Genomic DNA, 16,142 nt, shown 5'->3' on the forward strand with positions numbered 1-16,142 from the left:
TTTGAAAGTCAGGTAGTTCTCTGAGACAAAGGTTTATACTGCAATGTCATTATGTGGGTGTGTGTTCGATATGTTATATTTGTAGGAATGTGTGGTTGGATCCTTACGTCATTTATTGTAACCGATAGAACATTAACTTCTCGAGGTGAAGATCTCGGAGCTTAAAGTGTTTGTATCTTTGTCCTGTCTTCAGGCATTGGGTTTTTACTGTCCTGTGTGTTTATCACTAAAGTTGATCAGTGTTATTTATACTGCTTATCCTTCATCAAACTTTCTGGCACTCACCCACTCAAAAACTCACTCAAAATATCACTCACTCACTCACCCACTCAAAAACTCACTCAAAATATTACTCACTCACTCACCCACTCAAAAACTCACTCAAAATATCACTCACTCAAAACTCACTCAAAACTCACTCACCCAATTTTGTGATCCCATCTACAATACATTGACACTTTTACTAGTTTTTCTTTTGAATTTTTAAAAGGCTTTTGAAGACAAATGTCAAATCTGAAAAAAGGCAATTAGCAAACACATATGCAAGCTGATAGGTCGACTGAATTCAAGTCTTTCTGAGAGCATGAAGACACAAAACATCAGATCTTTTATTCCAGCTCATTACCTCTCTACGTGAACACTGACATCAGAGAACCACAGTCAGAGCATTACAGAACCACAGTCAGAGCATCACAGAACCACAGTCAGAGCATCACAGAACCACAGTCAAAGCATCACAGAACCACAGTCAGATCATCACAGAACCACAGTCAGAGCATCACAGAACCACAGTCAGAGCATCACAGAACCACAGTCAGAGCATCACAGAACCACAGTCAGATCATCACAGAACCACAGTCAGAGCATCACAGAACCACGGTCAAAGCATCACAGAACCACAGTCATCACAGAACCACAGTCAAAGCATCACAGAACCACAGTCAGAGCATCACAGAACCACAGTCAGAGCATCACAGAACCACAGTCAAAGCATCACAGAACCACAGTCAGAGCATCACAGAACCACAGTCAAAGCATCACAGAACCACAGTCAGATCATCACAGAACCACAGTCAGAGCATCACAGAACCACAGTCAAAGCATCACAGAACCACAGTCAGAGCATCACAGAACCACAGTCAGAGCATCACAGAACCACAGTCAGAGCATCACAGAACCACAGTCAGAGCATCACAGAACCACAGTCAAAGCATCACAGAACCACAGTCACAGCATCACAGAACCACAGTCAGAGCATCACAGAACCACAGTCAGAGCATCACAGAACCACAGTCAGAGCATCACAGAACCACAGTCAAAGCATCACAGAACCACAGTCAGAGCATCACAGAACCACAGTCAGAGCATCACAGAACCACGGTCAGAGCATCACAGAACCACAGTCAAAGCATCCTGGGAGAACCACAGTCAAAGCATCACAGAACCACAGTCAGAGCATCACAGAACCACAGTCAGAGCATCACAGAACCACAGTCAGAGCATCACAGAACCACAGTCAGAGCATCACAGAACCACAGTCAGAGCATCACAGAACCACAGTCCAAGCATCACAGAACCACAGTCAAAGCATCACAGAACCACAGTCAGAGCATCACAGAACCACAGTCAGAGCATCACAGAACACAGTCAGAGCATCACAGAACCACAGTCAGAGCATCACAGAACCACAGTCAGAGCATCACAGAACCACAGTCAGAGCATCACAGAACCACAGTCAGAGCATCACAGAACCACAGTCAGAGCATCACAGAACCACAGTCAGAGCATCACAGAACCACAGTCAGAGCATCACAGAACAACAGTCAAAGCATCACAGAACCACAGTCAGAGCATCACAGAACCACAGTCAGAGCATCACAGAACCACAGTCAAAGCATCACAGAACCACAGTCAAAGCATCCCACAGAACCACAGTCAAAGCATCACAGAACCACAGTCAAAGCATCACAGAACCACAGTCAAAGCATCACAGAACCACAGTAAGAGCATCACAGAACCACGGTCAAAGCATCACAGAACAACAGTCAGAGCATCACAGAACCGCAGGCAGAACATCACAGAACCACAGTCAGAGCATCACAGAACCACAGTCAGAGCATCACAGAACCACAGTCAGAGCATCACAGAACAACAATCAGAGCATCCTGGAGAACCACAGTCAGAGCATCACAGAACCACAGTCAGAGCATCACAGAACCACAGTCAAAGCATCACAGAACCACAGTCAGAGCATCACAGAACCACAGTCAGAGCATCACAGAACCACAGTCAGAGCATCACAGAACCACAGTCAGAGCATCACAGAACCACAGTCAAAGCATCACAGAACCACAGTCAGATCATCACAGAACCACAGTCAAAGCATCACAGAAGTCCACAGTCAAAGCATCCCACAGAACCACAGTCAGATCATCACAGAACCACAGTCAGAGCATCACAGAACCACAGTCAGAGCATCACAGAACCACAGTCAGAGCATCACAGAACCACAGTCAGAGCATCACAGAACCACAGTCAGAGCATCACAGAACCACAGTCAGAGCATCACAGAACCACAGTCAAAGCATCCAGAAGCACAGTCAAAGCATCACAGAACCACAGTCAGGCGTCCACAGAACCACGGTCAGAACATCCACAGAACCACAGTCAGAGCATCACAGAACCGCAGTCAAAGCATCACAGAACCACAGTCAGAGCATCACAGAACCACAATCAAAGCATCACAGAACCACAGTCAGAGCATCACAGAACCACAGTCAGAGCGTCACAGAACCACAGTCAGAGCATCACAGAACCACAGTCAGATCATCACAGAACCACAGTCAGAGCATCACAGAACCACAGTCAAAGCATCACAGAACCGCAGTCAAAGCATCACAGAACCACAGTCAGATCATCACAGAACCACAGTCAGAGCGTCACAGAACCACAGTCAGAGCATCACAGAACCAGTCAGAGCATCACAGAACCACAGTCAAAGCATCACAGAACAGCAGTCAAAGCATCACAGGGAACACAGTCAGCAGCAGAATCACACAGAACCACAGTCAAAGCATCACAGAGAACCGCCAGTCAAAGCATCACAGAACCACGGTCAAAGCATCACCAGAACCGCCAGTCAAAGCATCCCACAGAACCACAGTCAAAGCATCACAGAACCACAGTCAGATCATCACAGAACCACAGTCAGAGCATCACAGAACCACAGTCAAAGCATCACAGAACCACAGTCAAAGCATCACAGAACCACAGTCAGATCATCACAGAACCACAGTCAGAGCATCACAGAACCACAGTCAGAGCATCACAGAACCACAGTCAAAGCATCACAGAACCGCAGTCAAAGCATCACAGAACCACAGTCAGATCATCACAGAACCACAGTCAGAACATCACAGAACCACAGTAAGAGCATCACAGAACCACGGTCAAAGCATCACAGAACCACAGTCAGAACATCACAGAACCACAGTCCAGGCGTCCTGGAACCACAGTCAGGCGTCACAGAACCACAGTCAGAACATCACAGAACCACAGTCAGAACATCACAGAACCACAGTCAGAGCGTCACAGAACCACAGTCAGAACATCACAGAACCACAGTCAGAGCATCACAGAACCACAGTCAGAGCATCACAGAACCACAGTCAGAGCATCACAGAACCACAGTCAGAGCATCAGAACCACAGTCAGAGCATCACAGAACCACAGTCAGAGCATCACAGAACCACAGTCAGAGCATCACAGAACCACAGTCAGAGCATCACAGAACCACAGTCAGAGCATCACAGAACCACAGTCAGAGCATTCAGAACCAGTCAGAGCTACAGATAATTTTTGGGGTCATTGAGTTATGTGTGCGCTTGTGTTCATCTCAAATGGGTATCCTAATTTTCCTTTGAGTAACCAAATAAATTGGACCCACCTCACTCAAACTCAATTGGATATTTTGCCATTTTCCATTAATTGTGAAAACATAATAAAGTTTAAATGTTGGTTTACGTGTTTGTTGTATATATTTGATCAGTAAAATGCAGAAACGATAAGAATGACTGCAAGTTGCCAAGTACATGTGCTGAAATAGAACCTCTCAATATACTTCAGCTATCCTCAATAACCTCCAAGCTAAGATTTGACATTTTTGTGTGTACGTATGTAAACCCAAATTTATTGAGTATGTACAAAAATTCAAGCATACTTGTACACAGCAGACATAATAGGTATTGGGTTTTCACATAAATAATTTATGCACATATGCAGCTTATCTGTACCTCTGCACAGTGTCGTTAAACTATCAAACGATTGATACCTGTGTCAAGATTTGAGGACACGTCCATAGAAGGTCAAGTCAGCCAATCAGCAGTGATTCTTCTGAAGTCATTTACACCTGGGTGTTGTATTTCTGTATCATAAGATACATAATATCATAGTATCATACATAATATCATAAATAAAATCATAAGATACATAATATCATACATAATATCTATCAAATCTTCATATGTAAATGACCTGAGGTAATCAGTGTTGTATTTTTGCAGGTATTCTGACATTTGTGAACATGGCCAGTGTGAAGGCTGCCACGCGGATCCAGGACCTGTTCACAATAGCCAAGCTTCTCGCCTTAATCACCATCACCATCGCTGGCATCGTAATGATAAGCCTAGGTGGGTACAACGATATAAAAATATTCTGACACTGTCATCGTGATGGGTCCGTATAGTCTGGTGCCCAATCATCATTGCTGGCATCGTAATGATAAGCCTAGGTGCGTACAACGATATGAAAATATTCTGACACTGTCATCATTTTGGTCTGCCTAGTCTGGTTGGTACTAAAATAGATCAGTGATTGGTCATTTCAACCTGCAAGATGGTGACTCCTGCTTAGTGTAGACCAGCAGTTGAACATGTTTTTCCCAATCCAAGCTACATTCATATCTATTCAACAAAGCCCTCAACATTGTCGTATAGGGGGTTTTGAGATTTGTTCATACTGTAAAGATTCATGTGACTGGATTCTAGCCTTATACATTTTCGAATTTGCATGTATGTGTATGCCTTCATCATGGAGTAACACACAGGGAGTATCATTGTTTTGTCATCAAATAAATGGAGTTTGCCTACCTATTGAAATTTGAGATGAAATTCTCTTATTCATCAGCAAATGCGAAGACTTAGAAACTGATTTGGGACAGGTCAGTGGACAACATTGTTGTGAAGGTTCAAGTTGTACTTTAGTCGCATTATGTTGTATCGTAATGGGGAAAAACATATTGTATATATTTAAAGTTCACAATACATGGCAGTCTGGTGTTTAACTTGTACACAGAAGGCCCTGATGAACATGATGAAAGAACTTTAATCTCAGTCATCAAACTATCTCCCATTGGAGATGTGGATTAGAATTAGTCTTCAGCAACCCAGGCTTGTCTGCCTCAGTGAAGATCTGGGTTCAGATTGGTCTTCAGCAACCCATGCTTGTCTGCCTCAGTGAAGATCTGGGTTAAATTGGTCTTCAGCAACCCATGCTTGTCTGCCTCAGTGAAGATCTGAGATAAGATTGGTCTTCAGCAACCCATGCTTGTCTGCCTCAGTGAAGATCTGAGTTAAGATTGGTCTTCAGCAACCCAGGCTTGTCTGCCGCAGTGAAGATCTGAGTTAAGATTGGTCTTCAGCAACCCAGGCTTGTCTGCCTCAGTGAAGATCTGAGTTAAGATTGGTCTTCAGCAACCCAGGCTTGTCTGCCTCAGTGAAGATCTGAGTTAAGATTGGTCTTCAGCAACCCAGGCTTGTCTGCCGCAGTGAAGATCTGAGTTAAGATTGGCCTTTAGCAACCCAGGCTTGTCTGCCTCAGTGAAGATCTGGGTTAAGATTGGTCTTCAGCAACCCATGCTTGTCTGCCTCAGTGAAGATCTGGGTTAAATTGGTCTTCAGCAACCCATGCTTGTCTGCCTCAGTGAAGATCTGAGATAAGATTGGTCTTCAGCAACCCATGCTTGTCTGCCTCAGTGAAGATCTGAGTTAAGATTGGTCTTCAGCAACCCAGGCTTGTCTGCCTCAGTGAAGATCTGGGTTCAGATTGGTCTTCAGCAACCCATGCTTGTCTGCCTCAGTGAAGATCTGGGTTAAGATTGGCCTTTAGCAACCCATGCTTGTCTGCCTCAGTGAAGATCTGGGTTCAGATTGGTCTTCAGCAACCCATGCTTGTCTGCCTCAGTGAAGATCTGGGTTAAATTGGTCTTCAGCAACCCATGCTTGTCTGCCTCAGTGAAGATCTGAGATAAGATTGGTCTTCAGCAACCCATGCTTGTCTGCCTCAGTGAAGATCTGAGTTAAGATTGGTCTTCAGCAACCCAGGCTTGTCTGCCGCAGTGAAGATCTGAGTTAAGATTGGTCTTCAGAAACCCAGGCTTGTCTGCCTCAGTGAAGATCTGAGTTAAGATTGGTCTTCAGCAACCCAGGCTTGTCTGCGCCCAGTGAAGATCTGAGTTAAGATTGGTCTTCAGCAACCCAGGCTTGTCTGCGCAGTGAAGATCTGAGTTAAGATTGGCCTTTAGCAACCCAGGCTTGTCTGCCTCAGTGAAGATCTGGGTTAAGATTGTCTTCAGCAACCCATGCTTGTCTGCCTCAGTGAAGATCTGGGTTAAAATTGGTCTTCAGCAACCCATGCTTGTCTGCCTCAGTGAAGATCTGAGATAAGATTGGTCTTCAGCAACCCATGCTTGTCTGCCTCAGTGAAGATCTGAGTTAAGATTGGTCTTCAGCAACCCAGGCTTGTCTGCCGCAGTGAAGATCTGAGTTAAGATTGGTCTTCAGAAACCCAGGCTTGTCTGCCTCAGTGAAGATCTGAGTTAAGATTGGTCTTCAGCAACCCAGGCTTGTCTGCCGCAGTGAAGATCTGAGTTAAGATTGGTCTTCAGCAACCCAGGCTTGTCTGCCGCAGTGAAGATCTGAGTTAAGATTGGCCTTTAGCAACCCAGGCTTGTCTGCCTCAGTGAAGATCTGGGTTAAGATTGGTCTTCAGCAACCCATGCTTGTCTGCCTCAGTGAAGATCTGGGTTAAAATTGGTCTTCAGCAACCCATGCTTGTCTGCCTCAGTGAAGATCTGAGATAAGATTGGTCTTCAGCAACCCATGCTTGTCTGCCTCAGTGAAGATCTGAGTTAAGATTGGTCTTCAGCAACCCAGGCTTGTCTGCCGCAGTGAAGATCTGAGTTAAGATTGGTCTTCAGAAACCCAGGCTTGTCTGCCTCAGTGAAGATCTGAGTTAAGATTGGCCTTTAGCAACGCAGGCTTGTCTGCCTCAGTGAAGATCTGGGTTAAGATTGGTCTTCAGCAACCCATGCTTGTCTGCCGCAGTGAAGATCTGGGTTAAGATTGGTCTTCAGAAACCCAGGCTTGTCTGCCTCAGTGAAGATCTGGGTTAAGATTGGTCTTCAGAAACCCAGGCTTGTCTGCCTCAGTGAAGATCTGAGTTAAGATTGGCCTTTAGCAACCCAGGCTTGTCTGCCTCAGTGAAGATCTGGGTTAAGATTGGTCTTAAGCAACCCATCCTTGTCTGCCTCAGTGAAGATCTGGGTTCAGATTGGTCTTCAGCAACCCAGGCTTGTCTGCCTCAGTGAAGATCTGGGTTAAGATTGGTTTTCAGCAACCCATGCTTGTCTGCCTCATTGAAGATCTGGGTTAAGATTGGTCTTCAGCAACCCAGGCTTGTCTGCCTCAGTGAAGATCTGGGTTCAGATTGGTCTTCAGCAACCCATACTTATCTGCCTCAGTGAAGATCTGGGTTCAGATTGGTCTTCAGCAACCCAGGCTTGTCTGCCTCAGTGAAGATCTGGGTTATGATTGGTCTTCAGCAACCCAGGCTTGTCTGCCTCAGTGAAGATCTGGGTTAAGATTATTGGTCTTTAGCAACCCAGGCTTGTCTGTCTCAGTGAAGATCTGAGTTAAGATTGGCCTTAAGCAACCAATGCTTGTCTGCCTCAGTGAAGATCTGAGTTAAGATTGGCCTTAAGCAACCCAGGCTTGTTTGCCTCAGTGAAGATCTTAGTTAAGATTTGCCTTAAGCAACCAATGCTTGTCTGCCTCAGTGAAGATCTGAGTTAAGATTGGCCTTAAGCAACCAATGCTTGTCTGCCTCAGTGAAGATCTGAGCTAAGATTTGCCTTAAGCAACCCATGCTTGTCTGCCTCAGTGAAGATCTGAGTTAAGATTGGCCTTAAGCAACCCAGGCTTGTCTGCCTCGGTGAAGATCTGAGTTAAGATTTGCCTTAAGCAACCAATGCTTGTCTGCCTCAGTGAAGATCTGAGCTAAGATTGGCCTTAAGCAACCAATGCTTGTCTGCCTCAGTGAAGATCTGGGTTAAGATTGGCCTTAAGCAACCAATGCTTGTCTGCCTCAGTGAAGATCTGAGTTAAGATTGGCCTTAAGCAACCAATGCTTGTCTGCCTCAGTGAAGATCTGAGTTAAGATTTGCCTTAAGCAACCCATGCTTGTCTGCCTCAGTGAAGATCTGAGTTAAGATTGGCCTTAAGCAGCCCATGCTTGTCTGCCTCAGTGAAGATCTGAGTTAAGATTGGCCTTAAGCAACCCATGCTTGTCTGCCTCAGTGAAGATCTGAGTTAAGATTGGCCTTAAGCAACCCATGCTTGTCTGCCTCAGTGAAGATCTGAGTTAAGATTCTTAAGCAACCCATGCTTGTCTGCCTCAGTGAAGAGAGTTAAGATTGGCCTTCAGCAACCCAGGCTTGTCTGCCTCAGTGAAGATCTGAGTTAAGATTGTGCCAGCAACCCATGCTTGTCTGCCTCAGTGAAGATCTGGGTTCAGATTGGTTCAGCAACCCATGCTTGTCTGCCTCAGTGAAGATCTTAAGATTGGTCTTCAGCAACCCATGCTTGTCTGCCTCAGTGAAGATCTGGGTTCAGATTTGCCTTCAGCAACCCAGGCTTGTCTGCCTCAGTGAAGATCTGAGTTAAGATTGGCCTTAAGCAGCCCATGCTTGTCTGCCTCAGTGAAGATCTGCCTGGTTCTCAGTGAAGATCTGAGTTCAGATTGGCCTTAAGCAACCCAGGCTTGTCTGCCTCAGTGAAGATCTGAGTTAAGATTGGCCTTAAGCAACCAATGCTTGTCTGCCTCAGTGAAGATCTGAGTTAAGATTGGCCTTAAGCAGCCCATGCTTGTCTGCCTCAGTGAAGATCTGAGTTAAGATTGGCCTTAAGCAACCAATGCTTGTCTGCCTCAGTGAAGATCTGAGTTAAGATTGGCCTTAAGCAACCCATGCTTGTCTGCCTCAGTGAAGATCTGGGTTAAGATTGGCCTTAAGGATCCCAGGCTTGTTTGCCTCAGTAAAGATCTGAGTTAAGATTGCCCTTAAGCAGCCCATGCTAACATGAGGCAACTAGCGGGATCAATTACAGATGCTTACTGACTTGTTTGAAGTGTGTCACCATATCCCAATCATTGGTGGATCCAGAGGTTCAAGGGGTTCGGGACACACACACACACACCACCACCCCACCCCCACCCCTTTGACACAACAACACCCCCCACCCCCCGTCAAAATTCCTGGATCCGCCGATGCCAATGGGGTTGATACTCATGGTGTAAAAGTGGGCAGTGGTTGAAGTGTTCTCTGATCACGCCAAAAAGAGATCGATTAAACACATGGGTACCATGAGTGAAGCCCATTTCTGGCGTCCCCTACCGTGATATTGCTGGAATATTGCCAAAAGCGGTGTAAAACCAAACTCATTCACTCACTCAAGATGTAAATAAATCACTGAATTGTCTGGTCCCTGCATCCATCATTTACAGACTGTCATCATACTGCTGATTGCAGTGTTTAGAACAAATAAAGTATCGACCAAGTTATTAAAAACACAGTACATTTACTGTTTTATTACAGGTGAAACGGAGCACCTGGACACAGGCTTTGAAGGGTCATCTGGCAGCGTGGGAGATATATCATTAGCTTTCTACTCCGGTCTCTTTGCTTATGCTGGATGGTGAGTCTCTGTCAGAGAGATATTTGCTAATTGTGTTTTGATTCATTTATATATGTACAACTTTCTTAGTCAAGAAATGGCTGAAATACTGCCGATGTGATTTTAAATTTTAAATCACTCACTCACTCTTTCAGAGAGAGAAGAATTAGGGTTTGAGTCAGCCATTCTTGACAGCTTTGAAGAGTATTTCAGCTGCAGGATTTAAACATTAGCTCTTGGTTTTGCACTTTAAACGGAAACTGTCATATTATAGCTTGATGAATGTCTAACTTACAGAGCAGCTGAAACCCTTTCTACAGGATGCGCTTTTTGGGGGGTCATGAAAATTTTGCTTATCTGCAGTAATATATACAGTAACCAATTTTGATGACAGTGAGTGAGAGAAAGACTGTATGGAGTATGCAGACACCTGAAGTCGCCACTTGTTAGATAGAAAACCCTTTTGTCACCTGTCCAGCTGGCGCTGTGACTAAACAGTGGTTTTAGTACTGATCATGGTGTTTGAGGTAGCAGGGTGGATTCCCATCCTGTTTCAGACCATTGAACTGTGAATGCAGGTTTTTTTTTCCAATTCTAATGTTAAACCCTTCAGCAGCTCTCACTTGAATGTAGGGTCAGTGGGATAGCCTAGTGGTTAAAGCATTCGCCAGTCACGCCGAAGACCCAGGTTCAATTGCCCACAAATAGTTCAATGTGTGGAGCCCATTTCTGGTGTCACCCTGCTGTGATATTAATGGAATATTGCTGAAAGCAGCTTAAAAATAAACTCACTCACTCTCACTCTCGGGGCGGTGGGGTAGCCTAGTGGTTAAAGCGTTCGCTCGTCACGCCGAAGACCCGGGTTCGATTCCCCACATGGGTACAACTTGTGAAGCCCATTTCTGGTGTCCCCGGCCGTGATATTGCTGGAATATTGCTAAAAACAGCGTAAAACAAAACTCAGCCAGCCAGCACTCTCGCTCTCACTCACTCACTTTCACAAGGTTGTTGTGATATAGCTACATACCTACAATGCTAAAAGATAGGCAGTAGTTTATAAGAATGGTTATCATATTGATGAATGCTTTGTTTTTCTTCCACAGGAATTTTCTCAACTTTGTAACAGAAGAAATGATAGATCCTTTTAAGTGAGTACTTCTTTTGTTTTGCTGGAATATAGATCTCATATATATGGGATATACTATAAGTTGTTCACTGGTCACCAGGGGGGCATGGGTTGATGTACCCTCTATGTTTGTTTATTATTATCATTATTATAAATGAACCAATCGAAACATTTTCCTTGCAGGTTAAAGGATACTGGTTATGTTGTAAACAGTAATACTATTGTTGAAATGTTTCTATTTGACTGGGGGGTGGGGTAGTCTAGTGGTTAAAGCGTTGGCTCGTCACGCCGAAGACACGCCGAAGACCCGGGTTCGAATCCCTACATGGGTACAATGAGTGAAGCCCATTTCTGGTGTCCCCCGCCGTGATATTGCTGGAATATTGCTAAAAGCGGCGTAAAACCAAACTCAGTCAGTCAGTCAGTTCTATTTGACTGTTTTAAATGTTTAAGGGAGTGTTGTTGTGCAGTGGTTGTTTCTATGTTATTCAATCTTATTCCTTGCTTCAGAAACCTGCCGCGGGCTATCTACATCTCCATCCCCATAGTAACGGTGGTCTATGTGATGGCCAACGTGGCATACTTCGCAGTCATTTCACCGGCAGATATCTTAGCGTCAAATGCTGTTGCCGTGGTGAGTAGATTGTACGAAATTGAAATGTTCTTTCTAAGTCCACTTCTTTTCTGAATCTACTTTGATTGGTATGTTTGGTATGTTTGTTGTTTAGCATTGCCCTTAGGAAGTTCCAGATAGCAGACTGAAGTAATTCATTCTTGGTCAGGCATTCCGTGAAGGTCCAGGTTAGAATTGGTCTTCAACAACCCATGCTTGTCATAAGAGGCGACTAATGGGATCGAATGGTCAGGCTCACTGACTTGGTTGACACACGTCATCGTATCCCACTTGCGTAGATCGATGCTCATGCTGTTGATCACTGGATTGTCTGGTCCAAACTTGATTACTTACAGACCGCGGACACATATAGCTGGAATATTGCTGGATGCTTTGTTAAACAATGGGCAAAACAAAAAATCTTTGCTATTCATGCATTAATGTTTCTTAGTAAAAACAACCGGTCATACCAGGAAAACGTGGTTGACCTCCTCTAGTTACAGGAGGAAGCAGTGTGGGGTGGTAACCTAGTTTTTAAAGTATATCCTCGTCACCCACGGGTTCAATTACCCACATAGGTACAAAGTGTGAAGACCATTTCTGGTGTCCATCGTCATAATATCGCTGGATTATTGCTAAAAGTGGCATAAAACCTGACCCACCCACTCATAACATGAGTGAATGAGTGAGTGAGTATGGTTTTATGCTGCTTTTAGCAATATTTCAGCAATACCACGTCGGGGGACACCTGAAATGGGCTTCACACATCTTACACGTAAGGGGAATCGACCCAGGACTTCGGCGTGACGGGCTAACGCTTTAACCACTAGGCTGAATTTTCGATTTTCCACATGCTGGTATCATCGTGATGATAAGGATGATAAGGACTGATAAATATCATCATCACTGGTATCGGTGTTATGATCTTTGCCTGAATTTGTCAAATCCAATTCTAAATGACTACAAGCTGATGTTAATCAAATCTCCAGAATCAGACTGACTGACTGACTGAGTTTGGTTTTACGCCGCTTTTAGCAATATTCCAGCAACATCACGGCGGGGGACACCAGAAATGGGCTTCACACATTGTACCCATGTGGGGATTCGAACCCGGGTCTTCGGCGTGACGGGCCAACGCTTTAACCATTAGGCTACCCCACCGCCCCTCCATAATCAGAAACACTGTCTGAATGGTCTGAGTTGTGAATATCAAGAAGTGGTTGACCTAGTGCTAGTATTCAGATGAAAGGATACAATTGTACTGGTCTATCACAGCTGGTATGTGTATTCATGAATCACAATGAAACAAAGAGTCAAGCTTATTTTGGCGCATTCATGTATGAGAGAAGAAATATGATACTTGGTATGAACAGATCATGTTATCAAAATGTATGAAGTGTTTGAAATTGAAAAGTAATATCTTGTCCTAGTGACATTAAACCCTTGATGTCAGAAAGCCCTAGATTCCTCTGTGAGGAACTAGATCAATGGGTCATGTACTTGAAATGTAAGCCTTGGACCTAGAGGATGGATCAGATGGTATAAAACACGACACCTGTTATTGTGAACAAAATACTGCAGATGCTGTGTTCTTCCATCACAGAATGTCATGCTTGTTGTGAAACTTGTTGCTTCATTGATGGGCATTATCACTTGCTTGACAGCGACATTAGAATCTATGTCGAAGCGTCACTTTCACAGAATAAAGAAGTTATATACTAGTATCCATAAAACTATCATCATTCTTTGTCAAGTGCTGCCTGTGCACTAACATCACAGAATAGATTTCATGAATCCCATGTTTGTCATGTCAAAGGTCATTAAAACATGGTACTTGTTTGTTCTCTGCCTGGCATTCTACACCGAGAGTATAAAACAAGGATATGCAGCTAGGGTAAGGTGTCTGAGTGGGGTATTATGGTATCTCAGTGAACCAGCACTGTCAGTCGAGACTGGTATAAACGCCAACACACACATGCACGCACATCACTATATGGGTGCGGGCGGTGGGTTAGCCAAGTGGTTAAAGCGTTTGCTTGTCACGCCGAAGACCCGGGTTCGAATTCCTGACATGGGTACAATGTGTGAAGCCCATTTCTGGAGTTCCCCGCCTTGATATTGCTGGAATATTGTTAAAAGCGGCGTAAAACTAAACTCATTCATTCATTCTATGTGAGTGCAAAACCATGGAGTTAACATTAAGCCTCACCTCACCTCACTATGTTTAATGCAGTGTTTTGTGTTTTCCAGACATTTGGAGATCGCCTGTTTGGTGTCATGTCCTGGATAATGCCAGTGTTTGTGGCACTCTCCACATTTGGAGGAGTGAATGGACTTCTCTTCACCTCAGGAAGGTAGGAAAGCATCACATAACCTTTGAACTTTAGTGAGTGAGTGCGTTACGATTTTGTGGTTCATGAGTGGACAACAGTGAACAACGTAAGTAGACTAAGGTTACCTTGTGGTTACTATGGTAACTGCTCAACAAACTTAGAAAAATAGGAGCAAACACAGAATTTAGGAATGCCAGACTTTCAGCAGTTGTAATGGAATAGTCTTGTGGTAGTAGTAAAATGATCTTTGATACATAATGTTCCACTGCTGCGTGTGACCCAGTGCACATTACTTTGATATTCTGTGTGTATTCATCTGTGATCCAGCTTGCAATTCCATGCTTGAGCAAACCTTCCACCCCTGTTGCATTAGTCATTACATGTTTAGATATGCTTACTTCAGCGGATCACTTTGGTTCTGTTTCCTAGAGTGTAAGTTTTGTGAATCATGTTCCCTGTAGTGTTGTTTCAAGACTATTGCTGGTTGAAACCATTTTCACTTAAACCATGTGATAAAACTGGAATATTGCTGAAAGATAATTTTATTTCGTTCACTTTTCAGTCTCTTGCAGATGTTAAGGTTGTTTTATATTTTTGTTTTTCAGAATGTTTTTTGTTGGGGCTCGTGAGGGGCATTTACCAGACTTCCTAGCTATGATCAACGTGAATCATTTCACACCACTACCTGCAATGTTTTTTACGGTAATTGTCATGCACATTGTCTTACCATTAAATCTATCACAAACCTTAGTGACTATGTATATTAACAGGCCTTCCAATGTGTCAGTCAGACACAGGTAGCACAGTCGACTAGGGTGCCAAAATTTGCTACATGGAGTTGTGTCCCTTGGGCACACAAGAAACTCTGGGTTTGAATCCCGGCATGTCTGATTAGGTTTCCAGGTTTGTCAGGACCATACCTTGTGGGTTTCACCAAGGTGATACACAACCAAGACCTGCATCTATCTGACAGGCTGGAATACTGTTCTAACTGGCTTTAAACCCACCTCACTCAGTATTTGCGGGGGATAGTTGGGTAGCCTAGTGGTTAAAGCGTTCACTCATCACACCGAAGGCACGGATTCGATTCCCCACATAGGTATAATGTGTGAAGCCATTTCTGGTGTCCCCCGCCATGATATTGCTGGAATATTGCTAAACACGGCTTAAAACCCAACTCACTCACTCACTCAGTATTTGTTAGTCCTTGGTACTCCAGATTTGGGAAGTTTTGTTTGTTTGTTGTTTAACGCTGCTCTCAACGATATTCCAGCTATGTGGCTGTGATCTGTAAATAATTGAGTCTGGACCACACAATCCAGTGATCAACAGCATGAGGATCGGTCACCTTGGGTAGTGACATCCCTTGCATTGATATTGGTGTAGGGTAGACTCTTTGTCCAGCCACAGATAGATATCAAGTATATGCAAATGATTGCCAAAAGTGATTGTTAATCCCTATGTAGTAGTGATTGTTGTCATGGTTACAATATTCCTTGTTAATCCCTGCTGTAGTAATGATTTTTGTCATGGTTACAGTATTTTTGTTAATCCCATTGTAATTATTATTGTTGTCATGGTTACAGTGTTCGTCATTCCTGATGTAGTAATGATTGTTGTCATGGTTACAGGGTGGCATGTCCATCTTGATGCTGGTGTCCAGTGATGTGTACGCCCTCATCAATTATCTCAGCTTCGTCCAGTGGCTGTCTGTTGGGGCATCCATCTTAGGGATGTTGTATCTCCGCAAAACTAAACCGAATCTGCCCAGACCTATTAAGGTGAGTGTTTGTGTACCTGTATCACCTGTAACAGCAGGAAGATGATACTGCCAGTGCCCCGTTTCTTGTGTTACCAGCTGCTGTGCTGGCCTCCGATAATTGTCCCTATCCCTACCTTTCAGCACAGAGTTATGGACTGATCACTTCAGGATGTCCATTCCGAGACTAACACGTGATCTCTGAATAAATATAGTTATGCTAATAACAACTAACTCCATTTGAAATGAAAAGGAGCCCCAGTTACCTTCGGACCTGAACCTGAGAAAAATCTAGACTTGCTTC

The 16,142-nt window shown here is 44.1% G+C and overlaps 1 protein-coding gene across 1 annotated transcript in view; it reads left to right on the forward strand.

The window, feature by feature from the left end:
• LOC124259315 (Y+L amino acid transporter 2-like) overlaps positions 1–16,142 on the forward strand; it is a 61,074-nt gene that overhangs the window by 32,762 nt on the left and 12,170 nt on the right. Inside the window, exons 4-10 of the mRNA XM_046693425.1 lie at positions 4,563–4,688; positions 9,929–10,028; positions 11,111–11,155; positions 11,644–11,767; positions 13,997–14,100; positions 14,685–14,781; positions 15,711–15,860. Coding sequence (XP_046549381.1) covers positions 4,563–4,688; positions 9,929–10,028; positions 11,111–11,155; positions 11,644–11,767; positions 13,997–14,100; positions 14,685–14,781; positions 15,711–15,860 — 746 coding nt within the window. The remainder of the gene's footprint in view (positions 1–4,562; positions 4,689–9,928; positions 10,029–11,110; positions 11,156–11,643; positions 11,768–13,996; positions 14,101–14,684; positions 14,782–15,710; positions 15,861–16,142) is intronic.

The sequence above is a fragment of the Haliotis rubra genome, unplaced genomic scaffold, assembly GCF_003918875.1.
Source record: "Haliotis rubra isolate DU_JTF1 unplaced genomic scaffold, ASM391887v1 Scf717, whole genome shotgun sequence".
Taxonomy (NCBI): domain Eukaryota; kingdom Metazoa; phylum Mollusca; class Gastropoda; order Lepetellida; family Haliotidae; genus Haliotis; species Haliotis rubra.